We start from the raw sequence: 16,037 nt of genomic DNA, 5'->3' as shown, positions 1-16,037 counted from the left end.
GGTTTTGCCATAATGAAACTGTTTAGCTAGTTGAAGCGTTTTTTCAAGCTCGTTTGGAAAAAAAAAACAACTATAGAAAATAAAAATTCAACAGACTTCTAAGTCAAGTTAAGTGTTGTTAAGTTTTGAGTAATCAGTAACATGCAATGTCATTTAACAGAACTGTAAGTGACAGTTCTCAAGTCAAGTCAAGCCTATGCTAAGTATAAGTAATGGAGCCTTTTATCTAATGTTTACATGCGCATTGCGCAATCTTCTAGAGTGATTTGTGGTAAATATATGTATATATGATAAGCCAAAATAAAAATAAGAACACTGACCAGGATTTATAAAAAATCATTGTACTGTTTTGGGTGACACCGGCCGGTCTTGCATTGAGGAAAGAACATAGCATTTGCTTTTTTGGCATTTTCGAGAGGCAACATCTGGCAACGCCGCTAATGTTATCATTTGATTGTGTGCAAGCACCTGGTTATTGCCACCACTATTACAATTTTCGGCACTGAATGTTTACGATTTAGATTTATCCTGGCAGGTATTTATTCAACAAATAGATGGTAAGTCATGCCAAAGGCGAAAAAATCACGAAGAAATGAAACCAGTGATGACGAAAGTCAATCAGAGAAGAACGACAAATTCATTCATGATTCTGAGTCTGTATCTAGGGGCCGCAAGCACAAAAAAATAAAAAATAAGGCATCGAAGCATACAAGCAAAAAAAATCGATCCACAAGGGATTCGTCCCAAGACGACTCCAATAGCAGTGGCACTACATCAACTTCTGCAAGTGACTCATCAGAGTCAGAAAATGAAAGGCATCACGTATCACAACGGCATGAAAAGCGTAGGTCAAAAAAATCTCAACATAAAAGGCAGTCAGATGAACATGGCAGACGCCACCGAAAGCAAAGTCGGGAGCGTAAAGATTCAAGTAGCGGTGATGGACCGAATGTATCCAAATGGGACAGTCCCGAGCGAAGAACGCGACATCATAGCAGGAGCAGAAGTCGTCAACGGCATAAGCACGCTAAAGAACATGATAAAAGTGAAGAGCGAGACATAGAACCAACGCGTGGTGAGCGTCATGAACGTGGAAATAGAGCACGTAATAATTACACGGACCGTAATAACTGGCAGGACAGACGAGATAATCGTGATCGTCATTTTGATAATAGAAATCGCGCTAACGAGCGATGGAATCGTGATAGAGGGAACGATCGCTACAATGAACGCAGAGAGTAAATTCATTTTAATATATCAACGTTATTTATTGCAGTAATTAATTTCATTTTAGGCACAGCCGCAGCCCCCGCCAAATGGGCAACCAAGGTAATAGTGAGAGTTTTAAGCGCGAACCAAGAGAACATAATAGATCACCAAACAGACGTGCGAATCGTTTGAATCGGAGGGGCTCACGTAATGACGATCGAAAAAACTATGAGTGGGGTGGTAAAGGTAGCTGTGACAAACAAGATGCGCATGAAACAAAAGGGGAACCCGTTGAAAAAGAAAAACCGAATTTTGGTTTGAGTGGAGCTTTATTAGAAGATACAAATAAAGTGAATGGTGTTATCATAAAATATTCCGAGCCGCCAGAGGCGCGAAAACCAAAACGACGTTGGCGTTTATATCCATTTAAAGGTGAAACAGCACTACCAACATTGCATATACATAGACAAAGCTGCTTTTTGGTTGGACGTGATCGTAAAGTAGCTGATTTAGCTGTAGATCATCCCAGTTGTTCCAAACAACATGCCGCATTACAATATCGTCTAGTATCTTTCGATCGTGAAGATGGCACACAAGGTAAACGTGTACGCTTATACCTAATCGATTTAGAATCGGCTAATGGAACATTCTTGAATAATAAGAAAATTGAAGCACGTAAATATTATGAACTTATTGAGAAAGATGTTATTAAATTTGGATTTAGTACACGTGAGTACGTACTGCTGCATGAGAATAGTAAAGAAGATCAAGAAGATGATGATGTTATTATTAAACCCGAAGCTGAAGATATACCAGATGGACCGAATCCTTAAATGAAGTTGCTCCATTAACGAAGTGCATACGTAAATACAAGATAATGAGAGTAAAAATATTCATTTGCGTACAATTTTCAAGTGGTCAATCTATTTTTAAGTATTGGTTATTATTATTTAGTTACAATCCGCACTATTGTCTATTGTAGGTATCCCAATCGGAACATCAAAAAAACTGTAAGGAAATATATATGTTTCGAACGAAAACTAATTTTAATAGTTTTTGTTTTGATGGCGATAAGAAAATTTTAAGCACTTCTTAGAAAGATGGTTAGCACTATGGACATATTCACTCTATGCGAGGTCTTTATTGATCGGCCAATTCAACCTAATCTAGAAAGATGCTTGACATACATTTGTTTGGCGACCACCAAATGCTCTCAATGCACTCTGTGCTGAAAATTCGGTCTAATTTTTTCTAAACCGAATCACAATTGTGAAAAGAAGATAGATAAGGTTTATTAGAGGAAGCGTAGTTGCAAAAACTAGAGAGACCTTTAGATTTTCTACGTTTATTTTACATAAAAAAATTACGACTGATAATTTAAAAAAAGTCGACAAAAGTCTCCAACAAATTCCATAACGGTTTGATAAGTCCCCAGTGGATTAGGGGGCTTACCGCGGCAGGTATGCCTGTCGTAAGACGCGACTATAATACCCCAAAATCTTGGGTGTGACGTTTGCTCAGGATCTACATTTTGGTGAGCATGCAGCCGCAATTGTACCGGAAATTCAGAGCCGTAATAAAATCCTCAAATCTCTTGCTGGCAGTACTTGGGGAAAAGATAAAGAAAAGCTCATTACCACTTACAAAGCAATTGGCCAGCCGATTACATGCTACGCGTCCCCGATATGGTCGCCAAGCCTAAAGACTATTCACTACAAGCCTACCAAAATACTGCCCTCAGAACCGCCACGGGTTGTCTTCTTATGTACCCAGAACACGATCTACATAATGAGGCGAGAATACTCCCAATTAGAGAGAGAAATGAAATGCTAACCAAACAGTTCCTGTTGAATAGCCAGAATAAGGTAACGTTTTACAAGACGGCGCACCACCTAATTTTTATCAAAAATTATCAAAAGAAATCAAAAACTTTATTTCTGTCGAAAGTTATTCCCAAAAAACCGTAAAATAACCTCGAGAGTGACCGAAATATGGGGCTCGATCCATAGTTTTGTTCAGGCATGCTTAACGAACGAAACGATATCATTTCGTTACGATAATCAACGTTAATAAACGAAACGAAGTCATTTCGTTTCGTTTATTAACGTTAAGAACGCCAAATTAACGTTAATTTGACGATCTTAACGTTAATAAACGAAACGAAGTGACTTCGTTTCGTTTATTAACGTTGCTTATCGTAACGAAATGATATCGTTTCGTTCGTTAAGCATGCCTGGTTTTGTTGCATAGAACTCCTTTCTGCGTTGGCGGCCTTCGGCCGCGCTTATAAAAAATTACCTTGGGTGGGTCCGACACCGGTTTGGGGATCAAAACTAAGTGTGCGCAGAACACCTTTCTGCATTAGTGTGTGTGTGTGTACAACAAATCTGGCAAAAAACAACAACCACATGAAAATTTTAACCGATTTTTTCTTTAAATTATATTTTCATCATATCTGTCAGGAATTCCATTCCAATGTACTTTGCTATCGATTGACACAGGCCTATCGTTGTAAATCTACCAGAAAATTTGTTTCGTACGTGGCAACCCTGTTCTATTGCTGTCAATTTTGGATAATTTTCCGACATTGTGTTTTCCGATTCGAGCAAGCGCCTGAGATTTGCTAATTAATTTTGCATTTTAAAGTGGAATAAATCCCTTGCCCAATTGTAGTTCAAGCTGAAAGTAACTAAAAAGTGGAGATAAGGAAAGTACCAAATCCACTTCCTTAAGGTTAATTCGTTATATTTTCATAAATTAAGCTTTCGGATTTACAGTTTTTCGATAACTTCCTATGTGGCGACTTTAGGTAATCCGTAATACACAACTCATTTTAGGACAGAAAAATTCATAAAAATGCCGAAAAAACAAAAATTGAATGGTTTTATGTTGTTCACTATGGAATGGAAGAATAAACAGAAGAAAAGCTATAGTTTGTCTGAGGCTACAGAAGAAACTGGGAAGTTATGGGGAGTAAGTGCTAATGTACACATGCATACATACACACCTGTGTAGTATATGTTTGTGAAGAGAAAGCGCCAAATTCATTTCATTTATTAACGTTAAAATAATTTGTTAGTCAATGACGGCGGAAGAACGTGAACCTTACAATGACCGCGCCAAATCAGTGAGAAATTTGCCAGGCAGTGGTCCCAGCAAACAACCAGTCAAATTAGCCTGCACAGGTAAACCCATTGAACAAGTTGAAAGGGAGCAACAAAATGCTGAACAGCGTGAACGTCAAATGAAGCGCGACGTGGAGACTGTTGTGCGTAACAGTGTGAAGAATGACCGTATGGATATAAAACTTTTTTTCTAAACCTTTCAATATACACGTAATATTATTAATTTCAATTTATAGAATTGGAAACTCAGTCGTACTTCTTTATAATGGCAAATTATTTTATGAAAACGCCAAAGCAGAGCTATTTGCCCGCTGAGATTTCAGTTGCTGAATACTCATTGAAGGATGGCGTCTTCCGAAAATATCATAGTTTTATTAATCCAGGTAATTAATGATAAATCCAGTTATGAGCCCTAGTAATTATAATTTTGGAGTTGCATTGAGACACTACGTCGGGTGTCAACCGATACTCTAAAAACTAAAAATTGAGCGGTACGTAGCATTGTTAAAACAACAACTACAACCAGGTCCTATTTACACCGATGCGCTTCCCAAGGCAGTCGGTTCTATGTACCGGAGCGACTCGGGATTTTTCCCGACCAAGGACTGTCATTTCAGTGTGACCCCATTTAATTTGTTTCGTCCCTCCCACAAATTGTCATCCTCCCAGCAGCTCCTTGCAGCAGGACTGCTACATATTCTCTTACTCCGGGAAGGTATCGAACCCAATCCGGGTCCGTCTCCTGACCCCGGTCCTGAGAAATGGTTTTGCTGCATTTGCCAGAAAAGAATCTTTTTAGGACGGTCATACTCTGTTCAGTGTGTCTCGTGCAAGGGATGGTTGCATCGGACAGGTTGGTCTGGGCTTGATCCCAAAACCCGACGTCCACGTAACTTTTATAAATCTTTTGTGGCTCCTTGCTGCTCACGCCCAAGGGCGTCCCGTAGTCTACGCCTAAGCGTATTCCCACTACCTTCCTGCAGCTTCGCTGCTCAGCAAGCCACAACAAGTACCCGCTGCTGCTCGCGCCCCACGGCGCCAACAACTCAAACAGCTGATACCATTCATAACTACTACCTTCGTAGTAGAGCTGGTAGCAATGCTGAGCATCAGCCCCTGCCCCCGTCTTCTTCTCCCCCCCCCCCCCCCCCCCCCCTCTTTTCTGGCAGCAATCGTGCAGGTCAGGGAAACAGACACTTAGTCCCTGCCTCCGTTTGCACCGTCTGCCAGCAGAGAATATATAGGTTTGCGACATCCGCTCAATGCAGCTCCTGCCTTGGCTGGTGCCACTTTCCTAGATGTTCTGGTCTCCGTGACGGCAACCCCTCGACGGGTTTCATCGCGCCATGTTGCCAGGTCGCAAACCCAAATCATCCGGGTACCCCAATGCTTGCCCAAGGGCGCCCAGTCCCAAGGCCACAACAGCAATTGCGTCCTGGCCTTCCACAACCTAGGCGTAGTCACCCCTCACTTACCCCTAGAGTGGCGGCGTCACCCCTCATGCACTTCAGAATTCTGCAGTTCAACTGTAATGGACTAACTGGGAAGATTACGGAGATAGTCGATGTCATGAAGCGGCACAACATCCGCATTGCTGCGATTCAAGAGACTAAACTCACAGCAAGATCTGCATTGCAGACCTGCTCTGGTTATAATGTCCACAGTAAAGACCGCGAGAGCGGAAATGGAGGCGGCCTCGCGTTTATTATACACCACTCTGTGCAATATCATATATTTGATCCTAGCATCGACCGCAGTGACAATGTCTTAGAACGTCAAGGCCTATCTGTCCGGTCAGGCGATGCAAATCTAGAAATCATCAACATCTACATCCCTCCTGTCACCTGTTGCCCCAGTGGATACCACCCTAATATCGAGGCCTTACTCACTGGCAACAATCGCATTATCTTAGGCGATTTCAATGCCCATCACGACCTATGGCATTCAAACTTGCGGGCGGACAGTAGGGGTGAGATGTTGGCGGATCAAATAGACGAAACGACGTTCTGCACAATAAACGGAGACGCCCCCACACGTATGGTAGGAAGCTGTCATAGCTCGCCAGATATCTCAATCGTGAGCGCAGAACTCGTAAACTGCGTCAACTGGCAGCCGATGGTAACATTGCCCATTACCTGCCCATACTTATTTCGTTCGAGCGTACCGCCGACTTCATCGTCACCGAAAAACGCACTTTCATAAACTTCAAAAAAGGAAAGTGGGAAGAATATAAATCTGCAACAGACAGCAGCTTTGCTGCCCTCCCTATCCCGACTGATGCCCGCCAAGGGGAGCGTGCCTTCCGTAAAGTCATTGAATCCGCCTCGGCACATTTCATTCCCGCCGGGAGAATTCCCGAAATCCGGCCCCACTTCCCGGCGGAGGCCGCGAGCTTAGCGAGGGAACGCGACCTTATAAGACAGCTTGATCCAGGCGACCCCCAAATAAGGGATATAAACCAACGCATCAGATTGCTTGTGGACGAACACAAGCGGGCGAAATGGGAAGAGCACCTAAGAGGTTGTAACCTCTCTACCGGTGTAAGTAAACTTTGGTCCACCGTAAAGTCCCTATCGAATCCGACTAAGCACAAAGACAAAGTTTCCATCGCCTTTGGCGATAAGGTGCTGTCGGATGCGAAAAAATGCGCGAGCGCTTTCTGCCGACAATATATAATGCATCCTATGGTCGACAAAGATAGACGGAGAGCCAATAGACGCGCACATAAACACAAACTCAGCGCGTCACCAATTACCATCACCGCTAGAGAGGTTGAGGACGCCATTGGTCTCGCTAAACCATCCAAAGCAGTGGGCCCAGACGGCATAGCCATGCCGATGCTTAAAAACCTAGGGAAAGAGGGTTTCAAATATTTAGCGCATGTCTTCAACCTGTCTCTTTCCGCCTTTGTCATACCCGAGAAATGGAAAATGGCCAAGGTGGTCCCGCTACTAAAGCCTGGGAAACCAGTTAACGTAGGTGAGTCATATCGTCCGATATCTCTCCTATCGCCAGTGGCAAAGACGCTTGAAGCCATTTTGCTCCCTTATTTCCAAGCACATTTGCAGCTAGCCCCTCAACAGCATGGCTTCAGAAAACTCCATAGCACTACCTCCGCGCTAAATGTCATTAGCACCCAGATAAATTGCGGTTTGAATCAATATCCCCACCATAGAACAGTACTCGTAGCGTTAGACCTATCAAAAGCTTTTGATACGGTCAACCATGGCTCGTTACTGCAAGACCTGGAAGGGTCTACCCTTCCCCCATGTCTTAAAAGGTGGACCGCAAATTATCTGGGTGGTCGGCAGGCATCGGTGCAATTCAGAAACCAAACATCAAAACAAAGGAGAATTAAACAAGGGGTGCCACAGGGTGGTGTCCTATCCCCGCTTTTGTTTAATTTCTACATATCTAAGCTACCTTCACCACCGGAAGGAGTCACAATCGTTTCCTACGCCGATGACTGCACAATAATGGCCACAGGCCCAGGCCCAAAGATCGATGAGCTATGCAATAAAATAAACGGCTATCTCCCTGATCTCTCCAGTTTTTTCGCCTCGCGAAACCTGTAATTGTTACCGACTAAATCTTCCGCGACCTTATTTACAACATGGACACCCCAAATGTCGACCATATTGAACATCCACGTCGATGGCACTACGCTACCGACTGTCCTACACCCCAAAATCTTGGGTGTGACGTTTGATCAGGATCTACATTTTGGTGCGCACGCAACCGCAATTGTTCCAAGAATTCAGAGCCGTAATAAAATCCTCAAATCCCTTGCTGGCAGTACCTGGGGAAAAGATAAAGAAACGCTCTTGACCACATACAAAGCAATTAGCCAGCCGATTACGTGCTACGCGTCACCCATATGGTCGCCAAGCCTAAAAACCACCCACTGGAAGAAACTACAGGCCTGCCAAAATACTGCTTCAGAATCGCCACGGGCTGTCTTCTTATGTCCCCAGAACACCATCTGCATAATGAGGCGAGAATACTCCCCATCAGGGAGCGAAATGAGATGCTGACCAAACAGTTTCTGTTGAATACCCAGAAACCTGGGCATCCCAACAGACATCTGATTGACGAACCAGCACCGCCTAGGGGCCTAAGGAGTCATCTCCGTAAGCATTTTGAGGAAATACGGCACCTGAGAACCCAGCCGTATGAAGCGGAAAAACACAAGCAGGCCCTTGGTGAACTCCATAGACAGGCGTCGGACCTTTATGTCGGGAATTGCCCGGTGAATCCAGTACTTGAAGAAAAATATCCAGAACTCGCAGAAGAGGAACGCATACTCCCCAGGGAAACGCGTGTCACTCTTGCTCAACTTCGTTCTGGATACTGTAACAGGTTAAACTCTTACCTATCCAGAATCAACCCCGACATACAAAATGTATGCCCTGCTTGCAATGTGTCCCCACATGACACCAACCATCTCTTTAATTGTAATGTGGAACCAACGCCTCTAACACCCCTTTCCTTATGGTCCACCCCTGTTGAAACGGCAAGTTTCCTTGGACTCCCGTTAGAGGATATTGATGACAATTTGTGATCGGTCGCGGCTATTAGGTGGGGCGAGCATTGCTACAACAACAACAACAACAAAGAGGGGTTAAATGTCTAGCGCATGTTTTAAACCTATCTTTGTCGACCTTCGTCATACCCGAATAATGGAAAATGGCCAGGGTGGTACTGGCGCGCCTTGTTGGACGGCCATAACCGTTTAAACTGCTAAGCGCCAATTAAGTAAGTAATTATGTAAGGTACCGCTACTAAAGCATGGGAAGCCAGCCAACATAGGATCATTTTATCTTCCGAAATCTCCTATCGGCAGTAGCAAAGCTACTTGAAGCCATTCTGCTTCCATATTTCACTGCAAACTTGCATCTACCAATCATAAGCATGGCTTTCGACTACATAGCACTACCACCGCGCTAAACGCCATCAGCACGCAGACAAATTGCGGATTGAATGAAAAATGCCACCCCAGTCAACCACGGCATGTTATTGCAAAACTTGGAAAGGTCCTTCTTGCAAATCTCAAAATATGGACCGCAAATTATCTGTCTGGTCGACAGGCATCGGTGCAATTCAGAACCTTAACATCGAAACCCAGAAGAGGTAAACAAGCGTTGTGTACCAAAGGGTGGTGTCCTGCCCCCGCTTATTTATCCTGTACATATCGGAGCTCCCTTCGGCGCCAGAAGGAGTCAGCATTGTATCATACGCCGATGACTGCACGATTATGACTACAGGTCCCAGCCCATCCATCGATGAGCTATGTAATAAAATGACTGCTCTCCAGTTTTTTCGCCTCGCGAAACTTAGCAATATCACCGACCAAATCATCGGCGACCTTAGTTACAAGAAGGACATGGCAAATGTCGACCATATGCGACATCCACGTCATCTACACATTGGGACGAGAGAAATGAAATGCTGAACAAATCGCTTCTGTTGAATACCCGGTAACCTGGACATCCCAACAGACATCTGATTAAAGAGGCCCCACTTCCCAGGGGCTTAAGAAGTCATCTCCGCAAGCATTTTGAGGAGATATGGCACCTGACAACACAGCGATGTGTAGAAGAAAACAAGTTCTTACTGATATCCCCATTTTTAAAGATAAATATACCGAACTAGCAGAAGAGGAAAGCATTCTCCCGAGCGTCACTCCAGCTAAACTTCAATCGGGATTCTGTAACAGGTTAAACTCTTACCTATCCAGAATCGACCCCGACATACATAATGATGTCCTGGTTGCAACCTGTTCCCACATTACACCAACCATCTTTTTAATTGCAATGTGGAATCAAGGCCTCTAGTACCTCTCCATCCCTGTAGAAACGGCAAGGATATTGATGATAATTTGTGAGTGGTCGCAACTATTGGATGGGGCTAAGCACTGCTATAACAACAACCAGGTCCTCGTACGATTCTTGAGCCGATAGCCATTACAAGTAAAAAAAAATTTTCCGCATTGCGGTGTTTAGTAAATTTTACGAATATTTATTTTGCCCATAAAACATCTCGTATACTCTACAAGCTCGGTATGAGAATGTAGCTCCCGAAAAATTTAAGAAAGAGCAGCAATGAGTAGAGCTTTATCCTAAAAAGGCTGCTATTTCATCTGTCAAGTTTTTGTTGTAAAAGTTGCCTACCTTCAAATTTTTAACAACTTTACTAATTTTTTTCCATTTGCCTTTTTCTGCAAAGGTCATAGTACGTACGGACGGGAGCATGATGCAAATGAACACTCTGAGAAAACACATAAACTACCACCGCCACCCAATGCTAAAGGAGAAACTAATTTAGGTTTAATTTATAATCACATACTGGATTTTACGCGCGATCCAAATACCGGAGAATATCCACCAGTGTATACACATTACGATACTATTCCAATTGTTGAGTCTGTGTTGGATTATTTGAAAACGGAATGCGGAAATAATATTGAATTGAAGGTGTCATCGATACAATACCTATTCTATATACTCAAGGAAGCCACTTGTGAAATGGGAGAAGTGGAAAAGCCTACATCTCATTACATAACTGATGCATATTTTGAACGAGATTTCTTTGAATATCAAACGGGCATTGCCTGTACTGTAAGTTCATGTATACTATTTTCTAGATGCAATTTCCCAAAAATGTTTTTTTTTTCTTTTATACTTTTTAGTATCATGAAGAAATTGATAAAAGCAAATATTGTACACAATCCTGTGTAACACGCTGGGGCTTTATGTTCTCTGATTATATGTGTCGTGATATTGCTATTGATTTGATACCTGGACGTCATGTACCAGAATCAACTAATTTGGCAGCTATTATAAATCCAGCACCGAGCACTTATGGCGGCGATACTGAATCACATATTTCTGTTAATAGCGAAAGCACATACGCAACTAAGCCAATCTCTGAAAATAAGCTGTATTATGATAATCAAAAAACATATTTATCAGCACGCTCAAATACTACGGCAGGATCTTTAACTAATTATAATAACGCAGATGATTTTCCAAAACTTAGTAGTAGTGCTGCATCGCGTAAAAAACCGACACCACTATATGATTCACGTGTACCACCAAAGACAACGCGTTTGAATACCGGTTATGATAGGACAATGGATGAGGATGATGGTGGTGACTCTGACTTGAATCCTTGGTCATTCCGTTCACGTAACGTGCCACGCGAACCTGATACTTCATTTTTTGATATAAATTATACACGTGAAGAAAGATCTGATCGAGATTCGTCGGTTGTTGGTTATGGAAGAGGGCGACCACGTATGAATCAATCAATTGGTAGCAATACAACAGCTGGTTCGGGGCGTGGTAATCTCTTGCGCCATATGGACTAAGTAAAAAAATATTCATGGGAAGACAAATATGTATTACAAATTAAAAATTACAAGTTTTATGCCATTAATAGGTGTATATAAATATGCAGAGCAAATAATACTTCTTAAATAATTTTACGAAATGCAAACAAATTGTTGGCTAAGTTACTTCTACTTAACATTTTTCTTGAAAATTTTCTTCAACGAATTTTCGAAAAGTAAACAAAAGTTTGTACAAAATTCGAAGCTGCTACGCAATGTTAAGTATGTGTAACTCAGGCTTTAGTGGTAATTGAATTTTTTTCTTTTTTTCGAATATAAAAATCTATTTCCATTTGAAGCCAGTTGAATAATAATGTAAAGTGTGTACTTTGTCGTACTGTTTACCTTTAAAGCCTATGATAAATAATTTTTTTCAAAAACCAACTCCCTTGAGAGTTTGTAAATTCAATATTTTCGAGGATCAAAGTTTTATTATAAAAATCCCTTCTTAATAATTTTTTGGAGATTTTTATATATCTTTTAATAGAAGAAGATTCTGTACAAATTATATTCCTGTATTTATAAGCAATGGAAGTGGGTAGGTTTTCGTTGAAATGGGAAGGGATAGGTGGATGAATACTTGATCTACCTTGGTTGTTGTTGTTGCTGTTGTAGCGATAAGAATACTACCCGAAGGCCTTGGGGAGTTTTATGTTGTTGTTGTAGTGATAAGATTGCTCCCCGAAGGCTTTGGGGAGTGTTATCGATGTGATGGACCTTTGCCGGATACAGATCCTGAACGCTCCGGTAACAGCACCATTAAGGCCTAGCCCCACCATTCCGGGAACGATTTATGTGGCCACATTAAACCTTCAGTCCATCCCTGCCAGAGCCCCGTCTGTTAATGAAACACGATTCGCCGCGGATAGGTGAGGTTGTCAACTGGGTTTGGAAAAGCTATATATTGCGCTGGCAACCTGAAGGCCGCCTTTTACGACAGGCGCAGCTACCGCAGGTATATTCTGACCCCCTAACACGCTGGGAGTGATATCGATATTGTTGGCTCTTTTCCGGATGCAGATCCGGTACGTTCCGGTAATGAAGCTCCATTAAGACACCAGCCCGACCATCTCGGGAACGATCTAGTATGACCACATGGACCCTTCAAGGCCATAGCGCTCTCCCACCCCCTAGATCCGTGAGGAACTTGGGGTCGCCAGGTCCTCGGCTGTTAAAGTAACAGGATTCGCCACGGGTAGGTGAGGTTGACATTTGGGTTGGAGAAGCTATATTTTGCGCTAGCAACACCTTGAAATGGTTGCCCTACACAATCCCTTGAATCAATTTGATATTTTAGTCGCCTCTTGCGACAGGCATACTTGGCGCGGGTATATTCCAAGCCCCCTGACCCGCTGGGGGATCTACCATGGAGCTGTTGTTGTTGTATCGATAAGTATACTCCCCGAAGGCCTTGGGGATAAAGCCACCGAAGGTTTTTGGAGAGTGTTATTGATGTTATAGATAGATATAGATCCGGTATGTTCCGGTACCAAGCACCATTAAGGTACTGGCCCGACCATTTCGGGAACGATTTAAAAGGAGACCACATTGAACCATCTATCTGCTGATTTTGAGGCGGAGGAGTGACGTACGTGCGGTTTTTTGATTCTGGATGTTATATCGGCCTGTTTCCTTTCCATTTACTTGAGGGGGATTGCTCCATCGTACTCGCAAGGTTCTCCTTCTAGTAATAGGAAAATCTTTCCAAACCTCCTCGCCGGGTTTTTTCAACATCGGCATGGAAATTCTGTCTGGGCTAATAGACTAGGAGAGCATGACTTATTTGATGGCTTCAGTAACATCTATGGTAATCGGTAATAATTGATCGCGCTGTGGGAAAGTGAGAAAAATAATTTGACTTCCAAAGTGCGAAAGCACTCAGCCAAAACGAATATTGAATTTTCCTTTTTAGTATTTAAATGTAGCGAAAGTTGAAAATTGCCAAATTTTGTATGTCAGACACTATCGCCGCTCGATCTGCTGTTTTCTATTAAATTACATGCATTCTACTCATCTGTAATCGGACGATACTGCATCAAATGTGTCGGAACTATAAGCTGCTTGCTATCGACTTTCGATAAATATTACACTTATTGCCGATTTGTCACCACTTATCTGTTAATATTGAATTTGTATTTTGACGGTTGTGCTTTTCTTAATTTTAGTTTACTACTCAAAGTGCGTGGAAAAGTGCAGATACAAAATTTTCTTGAATTAAATAAATTTCTTGTGTGTGTTGTTGTAAGTTTTTGCATTCGTGCTGCCATCATTATCTGCTTATTCAGAAGTTGCTCTCCAGCGTTCACTTGTGATTGTTGTTTTAGTTAATGGCGGATTAAAAGTCACATTAAAATATAATGTAAGTACATATTTCATTTTCACGGTCTTAAATGTGAGTTAAACAAGTACATATGTATAGCGATAGCAAAGTAATAAAGAAGAGCAACAACGGGGTGCATCGTCCTGTTAGAGTATCTTATGGCGAGTACTTTACCAATAAAGTCAACAATTTTACGCTTCAATGCACCCAGGTGAATAAATGGTACAGCAGATTGTTAGACAGATGAGGGTGTATGGAAGTGCATGCCGGCAGGCTGAGGAGCTAAATGAAATTTATTACAAACTAAACTGAGACGCGAAGCTTCAGTTAGCAAAGAGAAAAGGAAAATTTCGATAACTTATAGATGAGTGATTGACTAAAGATGGCGAAAACGGCTCTTAGAGCTTTACTTATATGTAACATTAACAGCTGAAGTCTAGAACAGGGTTCGACTGCTAATACGCATCGGGAGAGGTGTCAGAAGATGCGTATTGACCTCGACAATAATCCGAAGGCGGAACAGAAAAATTGTATCTCTGTCCCGAGATATTTTCAGTTAAAGTTGGCAATTTTCATGGGGTTGTAATGTTGTTATGCACTGAAAAAAGTTTTGTATACACGTTTGCCCGTTTGATACCACTCCCAATATTTTTGGACGCGTATTAGCAGTCGACCCTTCTGGACTTTTAACCAGTTCTGAGACAATTCCCTATTCTGCAAGCTGCCTCGAGTCACCAGTCTAACAAAACCAGTCACTAATTTTTGAGCTGGGGCGGGGCAGATTTCCCATATATGTTTTTCCCTTTGATAATACGTAATTATGAATAAATTTTAGAGATGGTGACTTTTTTCCTACTCCTAGAACCATCTCTAGGGCGTCATCTAATGGAAGCACAAAATAAAAGGAAACCGTAAAAAATTTACAGCTAAAGCTTTAGTTACCCACGAACGTACGTACAAAAAACGTGTGAGCTGACACGACCTATCATGAATGTGCAATGTAAACGAAAACTCACCGACATTCAACGCACGTACGTACGTAGCCCGGAACGAAGATATCAAAACAATTTTGATTTTTTCCGTAAGAAAGTGTCAGCTGATCGCTCTCTCACTAGACAGAGTTGCCTAGTAAACTTTTGTGCGCTAATTTTTGACCGTTTGCAGTTTTATGCAAAAACAATTAAAGTTTGAAAAATTGTGAAAATAATTCGAAATAATAATTATATAATCTATTTGTACTTATTTAATATTAATTCCAGCCTTTTACAACACCAAAAATTAAAATAGAAAAAGTTGATGTTTCCATAAGCATGCCTTCAAACAGGTCAATGGCAACAATTTTTTCTTTGACATTATGGGCGTAAATTTCGCTCAAATGTGTGTACGTACGGCATACGTATACGTACGTTATACACGTCGGTGGGTAACTACGACTTAATAGTCTAACTCCTAAGGATGAGATAAAAAAGGAAAAAAACTCAACAAAATTCACCAAAAAGACAACTTACTCATACATTGAACAAATCATATAACACTGCATTTATGCAAATTAACGTATGGAAAGGCCCAAAGTGCGTAGGTTCGAATCTCAGTGGCGGCACATTGAATTCGATTTTTTGTTTTTTAATTTTTTCTTTGTTGGTTTTAAATTCAAGAAATGAAACAATCTTTACAGCTTTTTTGGCAAATAATTTGCTGAAATTTTCATGTTTTGTGATCTGCGAAGGCCTTTTGTGAGCCTGGAGACTCGAGACAGCTTACAGGCCAGCAAATTGTCTCCAAACTGATTTTCACCCCCAATAATCTCTTATAAAGACTAGAGACGGCTTAATGAATTCAACTGATAGTAAAAGAAAGGAAATAGATATCGCAAAAGCCGGTTATTGAGATGAATATTTGAATTTAAAGATACGAAACTGCGAAATAAATTTATTTTAACTAAAAAAAGTTTATAACAAACGTTAACTTTCAAGAGATAGCGATAATTTTTAGT

The 16,037-nt window shown here is 41.6% G+C and overlaps 2 protein-coding genes across 6 annotated transcripts; both read left to right on the top strand.

Moving 5' to 3' along the window:
• Positions 1 to 453: 453 nt before the first annotated feature.
• On the top strand, positions 454 to 2,247 carry LOC137247638 (uncharacterized). The gene is made up of 2 exons (XM_067778608.1): positions 454 to 1,238; positions 1,295 to 2,247. The coding sequence occupies exons 1-2, from the start codon at positions 565 to 567 to the stop codon at positions 2,040 to 2,042; spliced, it is 1,422 nt and encodes a 473-aa protein (XP_067634709.1). The 5' UTR covers positions 454 to 564; the 3' UTR covers positions 2,043 to 2,247.
• A 1,519-nt stretch (positions 2,248 to 3,766) lies between these two features.
• On the top strand, positions 3,767 to 12,133 carry mael (maelstrom). 5 transcript variants are annotated; one of them, XM_067780207.1, is made up of 6 exons: positions 3,767 to 3,916; positions 3,987 to 4,182; positions 4,289 to 4,502; positions 4,571 to 4,717; positions 10,560 to 10,951; positions 11,023 to 12,133. In XM_067780207.1, exons 2-6 carry the CDS (start codon positions 4,066 to 4,068, stop codon positions 11,701 to 11,703), a joined length of 1,551 nt encoding a protein of 516 aa, XP_067636308.1. In that variant the 5' UTR covers positions 3,767 to 3,916; positions 3,987 to 4,065; the 3' UTR covers positions 11,704 to 12,133. The 5 variants fall into 5 exon arrangements, with proteins under 5 accessions (XP_067636308.1, XP_067636312.1, XP_067636311.1 ...); XM_067780211.1 differs by having other exon boundaries at positions 3,767 to 3,917; positions 4,020 to 4,182; XM_067780210.1 differs by having other exon boundaries at positions 3,767 to 3,918; positions 4,049 to 4,182.
• The last annotated feature ends 3,904 nt before the right edge of the window (positions 12,134 to 16,037 follow it).

This window comes from Eurosta solidaginis, chromosome 4 (assembly GCF_040869045.1).
Source record: "Eurosta solidaginis isolate ZX-2024a chromosome 4, ASM4086904v1, whole genome shotgun sequence".
Lineage (NCBI taxonomy): Eukaryota > Metazoa > Arthropoda > Insecta > Diptera > Tephritidae > Eurosta > Eurosta solidaginis.
The sequence above is the reverse complement of the archived record's forward strand: the minus strand, read 5'-3'. Positions and strand labels throughout refer to the sequence as shown.

Bases quoted from the DNA above. Each gene is read 5' to 3' on its own strand.
- LOC137247638 (XM_067778608.1), top strand. From the start codon at position 565: ATGCCAAAGGCGAAAAAATCACGAAGAAATGAAACCAGTGATGACGAA. The intron at 1,239-1,294 runs GTAAATTCATTT...ATTTCATTTTAG, and splicing joins CGCTACAATGAACGCAGAGA to GCACAGCCGCAGCCCCCGCC.
- mael (XM_067780207.1), top strand. From the start codon at position 4,066: ATGCCGAAAAAACAAAAATTGAATGGTTTTATGTTGTTCACTATGGAA. The intron at 4,183-4,288 runs GTAAGTGCTAAT...ATAATTTGTTAG, and splicing joins AAACTGGGAAGTTATGGGGA to TCAATGACGGCGGAAGAACG. The intron at 10,952-11,022 runs GTAAGTTCATGT...TATACTTTTTAG, and splicing joins AAACGGGCATTGCCTGTACT to TATCATGAAGAAATTGATAA.